Source organism: Priapulus caudatus, unplaced genomic scaffold, assembly GCF_000485595.1.
Source record: "Priapulus caudatus unplaced genomic scaffold, Priapulus_caudatus-5.0.1 Scaffold132, whole genome shotgun sequence".
In the NCBI taxonomy this organism is placed as follows: Eukaryota; Metazoa; Priapulida; class Priapulimorpha; order Priapulimorphida; family Priapulidae; genus Priapulus; species Priapulus caudatus.
In genome coordinates this window covers 235,902-240,316 of record NW_014577193.1, presented here as the reverse complement: position 1 = coordinate 240,316, position 4,415 = coordinate 235,902, and the positions used below count along the sequence as shown (strand labels likewise).

The 4,415-nt window shown below is 42.9% G+C and overlaps 1 protein-coding gene across 1 annotated transcript in view; it reads left to right on the top strand.

The window, feature by feature from the left end:
• The first annotated feature begins 581 nt into the window (after nt 1–581).
• LOC106805890 (thyroid receptor-interacting protein 11-like) overlaps nt 582–4,415 on the top strand; it is a 46,727-nt gene continuing 42,893 nt past the window's right edge. The window contains exon 1 of the mRNA XM_014807660.1: nt 582–792. Coding sequence (XP_014663146.1) covers nt 696–792 — 97 coding nt within the window. The 5' untranslated portion in view covers nt 582–695. The remainder of the gene's footprint in view (nt 793–4,415) is intronic.

Here is a 4,415-nt window from a genome sequence, read left to right as displayed (position 1 = left end):
ATAGCATATTGATATATGACATATATGCAGTAAAATCGGTGAAATTTCTGAACACTCGCGATGTAAACAAACTCAAGTCCATGAACATATATGTGTTGCGTGCAATCTCGCGACGCTAATAAACCTTGCATGCAAAGCCCTGCAAAACCGGACCTGTGTAATCTCATTGAACTCTAGCAGAGCACCCCAACCCACGCTGATGAACCTGCCTGTAACACCCTGTAAAACCGGGTCTGCACAATCATATCGCACTCTAGCACCCCACCACGCGCTGGTAAACCTCTCTGCAAAACCGGGATCCACTTACTGCTAATATAGATTACTATAACACTATCGTATGTAGGCCTACAATCGATCGATGTAAAATCGCTAGATTGCGCATATCGGTAACACGTGTTCGCAATTCTGACTACCAGTATGGCCGGCGTCACGGGATTGTAGGTAATATTGCTACTTTTAGTGCAAGTCGCGGTACCCTCTATAAATTAAACGCATGTAAACGCCGGCTGCTTGCGCATGCGCATTGAGTGGCTCACGCTAAGAACCTGCACATCATATTTTTGCGACACTCCTATACAGTTTGTCAACAATATGGAGTCGCCGTGTTGGCAAAGTTCATGATCGAGAAGTGAAACTGCATATTGCTTGTTAGATATACGTAGTGTACGGATGAAAGGGAGGAGAAGTCTTGTAAAATGTCGTCATGGTTGGGAAATAGTTTGTCTTCCATTGGTGGACAGTTGACAAATTTGACCAAAGAAGTCTTTACAGAGGGAACGGAAGAGGTCACAGGTGTGAATAGCCGGGGGGCAATAATTTTTACCTGCCCAAGCCTAGTTTACTGACATTGTTTACTGTTTAGCACCCCAGATTAGTATTTGTTAAGCACGTATATCATGCCATATGCGAAAACATATTGCGGGGGTCCAAAACTATCCCTGATCCTCAATGCCAATGGGGCTGTGTCTGAGTGTGTGAGTTTATAGTCACTCAAAGCCTAAATATTCACCATTCATGGGGTGATAATTATGATTTATGTATTGTCTATTGATATCACAGAGTAAGATGGCTCAAAGGCTGCATTTCCCTTCTCGAAGAGTTTTCACATCTTGCCCCTTTCCGATCCCGTGGCACATGGGAACAGTGTTGGCAACCTGTCAGGGCATGGGCTGGTAACATGTCGGAATGATACTGGAAACTTTATCACTGATGCACTAATATCCACAACAGCCGCCTTTTTTTTGGTGACTGCATTATCATAGGAATGTTAAGCCTCTATCGAGGTAATGGTACACGACAGAACGTACACATCTGTGTCATCTGCGCTCAACAATGATTTCTTCTTCTCGTTCTTTTGCGTGGCATATATTGCCTGTGCTGTTGACGCGATTGATGTACTGCTTTTCAGTGGTCGTGTCTTGATGTGTTGTCCTGAATTACTAAGCCGTACGAGAAAATCTCTACAGGCACTTGGCACATCTTGAGCCAGTAATGACTAACGTGTGGGTATGGCCTCCAAAGTCATCCATGTCACTTTAAAGTCCTCACACATAATACAATTCCCCATCAAACTAAACTTCCCATGAGCATCTAACAAAGCTCCGGCGACAGCTGTCTGTCGTCGCGTCTGCACATCGGATAGTCTGCTTCTCCCACGGACAGCTGTACATGGGGAGCTCAACAGTGGGAGACGCCAGGAATCTCTACATATTTGCACCAAGAGAATAAGACGAAAATCATTGTTTATCAAGAGGCTTTTGAAATGAAAAGTGCAACCATTCGTACATGCTGTTATATGATTAGGCCACTGCACCGTTAAGGTTATAGGTGTTGAACACAGTAGAGGGCATCAATAGGCGGCAGGCCTGAATAAGCATCGAACAGAAATTAATTAAAAATACTCACACTGTTACTGCGCTTACACAACATACATTTTATTCATGTTAAATAACTACAGATCCTCTATGCTCCGCTCGAAAACTTTTGCCAGCTCTATGATGCGAATTTCTACAAACGTTCTGACACATTTCAAACAACAAAAATATGACGCAACATCGCTCGCTGTGGCTACGCCACCTGACGGAATATGTACGATACATAATACGACCTAATTTTAACTGCATAATTGCCAAATTATTGCACTCTTAGCTGCCAAAATTTCCTGCGAAAAAAAAATGTGAAAAAAGGCATTACTTAGAGGCCGAAATATGTGAAACGGTGGACATAATTTGCAGAGGCTTACTTGTTTTGCTACAACCTTCCTATAACCCATGGCTATTCACACGTACGTGATGTTAATCTGTATTGCACTTGCAATCTTATTTGCATGAATAGAATTTTTTATGAATTTTTAACTTTAACTTTTATTAATTTTTGTTTAGCCAGAACCACCTGCCTAGACGGCTGATTTCTGAACAATATCTTAGTTTTCCTCTAGGCTGGCGGAGTTCTGCTAGTTTATTGCGAGTTACGACACGTAATTTCGGCTGCAACAATCTTCATAATTATCTAACCTATAATTTGTGCTAATCTCTCTGTGTGTTTTGTTTTTCCTCCTTTTCCGCCTGATTGTTAGTCACTCAATCGTGCCTAACTAAGATATATTCAGAATCACCACGTCTGGGAGATGCGTTCTGGCTTAAAAAAAATTAAAATAAGTTAAGTTAAGTATTAAGTCAAAAAATTTAAAAAAATGGCTATTCGTCAATAGATGGCAGGTGCTACACAGATCCACTTCACATACGTGGAATTACACTGCCGTCTCTGACTCCGCCCGTATGAGCATATTCAGAATCACCACGTTTCTGGGAGATGGGTTCGTGGCTCTAAACAAAATCTACCTTTCCTCAATAGATGGTGCTACGTCTCAGATCCCCCCCCCCCTACTGCAGCATTCGCCCCTGCTCACTCTGCTTGACGGTACACCGTACTGTACACATGTAGTCAGTGGCCAGTAGCTGTGGCCAGTGTTTGTTTGTACGCCAGTGCCAGACGTTTCTTCAGACATGAAATATTTTAACTTTATCTGTGTCCACTACATGGTAGTGTTATATTTAAAGACAACATTGCTGCTTACGGGTATACTTTCTGCTAGTATATAATTAGATAATAGCATAAGTGATAGGATAAGTATGCCTAGGGCATAGTTATTTTACTGCCCTATGGTTTGCTGGTCCAGTATTATATGTGCTAGTGGACAGTTCTTACTACCCAGCATGGGAGATTAACACAGCGAAAACTCTATACATGAATGGTCATTTATAATACACTGTCGTATTACAATCTGCTGCGAAGAGTCACTTCGATACATCAGCCGCTGAAAGCTGCAAATAGAAATCATATGAGGAACCTAGCATTTGTACAGAACACGTAGCCCTACTTATTTGCATGCTGCGCGAATCTAGATGCAAAAATTACATCTGCATATTGAGTGATGTTACACCTCTGACATGTAGACCCATTGATGCTAGATCTCACACAAAATGCATCAAGCTGCTTTTTAGCTCATCTGAACATATCAGATTGCAGCTTGTAGGAACGCATGAAGCGTGCGGCGTGCGTTCCGCTGGCGTGCGCCGTCAACAGTTGGGCACAAATCTGAACGGGCTACGTCACGGGTCACGCATATTCTACGGACGTGGTGGGGTAAATCGCCCAAGACGAGTGGGATGTGTCGAAGCTGGGGGTCAAAGCGTCAAAGGTCAAAGGTCAAGAGTGTGTAGAAAGATAGGGGGAACATTCCCTTACTTAACCTTAAGGATAGGGAGTAAATGGCAGAATTGCTGCACAATATCTAAATGCGCTTGACCTAAGGCTCGTGATAGTCGATGGATGCATTCATGGTAGCCGAAAAAAGCATCACTGGTGCGCGAAATTGGAGTCACCAGGTTCAAAGTCAATGGGCAGCAGGGCCAGATTTTAGATCATTTTCAGTGACATGGTCCTGACGGAGCGATTGAAAAACTTTTTTTGTTTCAGCGTTGATCCTAGCATTTTAATGCTTATTGAAAGCGACCCATGAAAAGTACTTTCCGCTGGACATGCGAAGAGCTAAGTGTGCGGATAACCTTTTGACCACCTTAAGGAGGTGTTAAACATTGATTTGTTTGCTCAACTGCATTGGCGAGTACCTGTGGTTGTGGAAAGCCTTCACGCATTTTACGTGAAATTCACACATAAAGCTTAGTCTTACTTGAACAACTGCTTACTTAGGAGATAATGGAGATGGCTCATATATGAGATTCGTAGTCAGCTGCTCGAAATAAGCGTTGTCTCGGTTGGTCCGAGACATACCAGAATTTCCGCCGGAACAACGCTAACCAGTCCTGAGACATTGTACGCGCTGGCCAACCAAGAAAAATGTGACGAAAAACCGCCACTTTATTTAGTTTTTCTCAGGGGTTCTCCAGAGCACT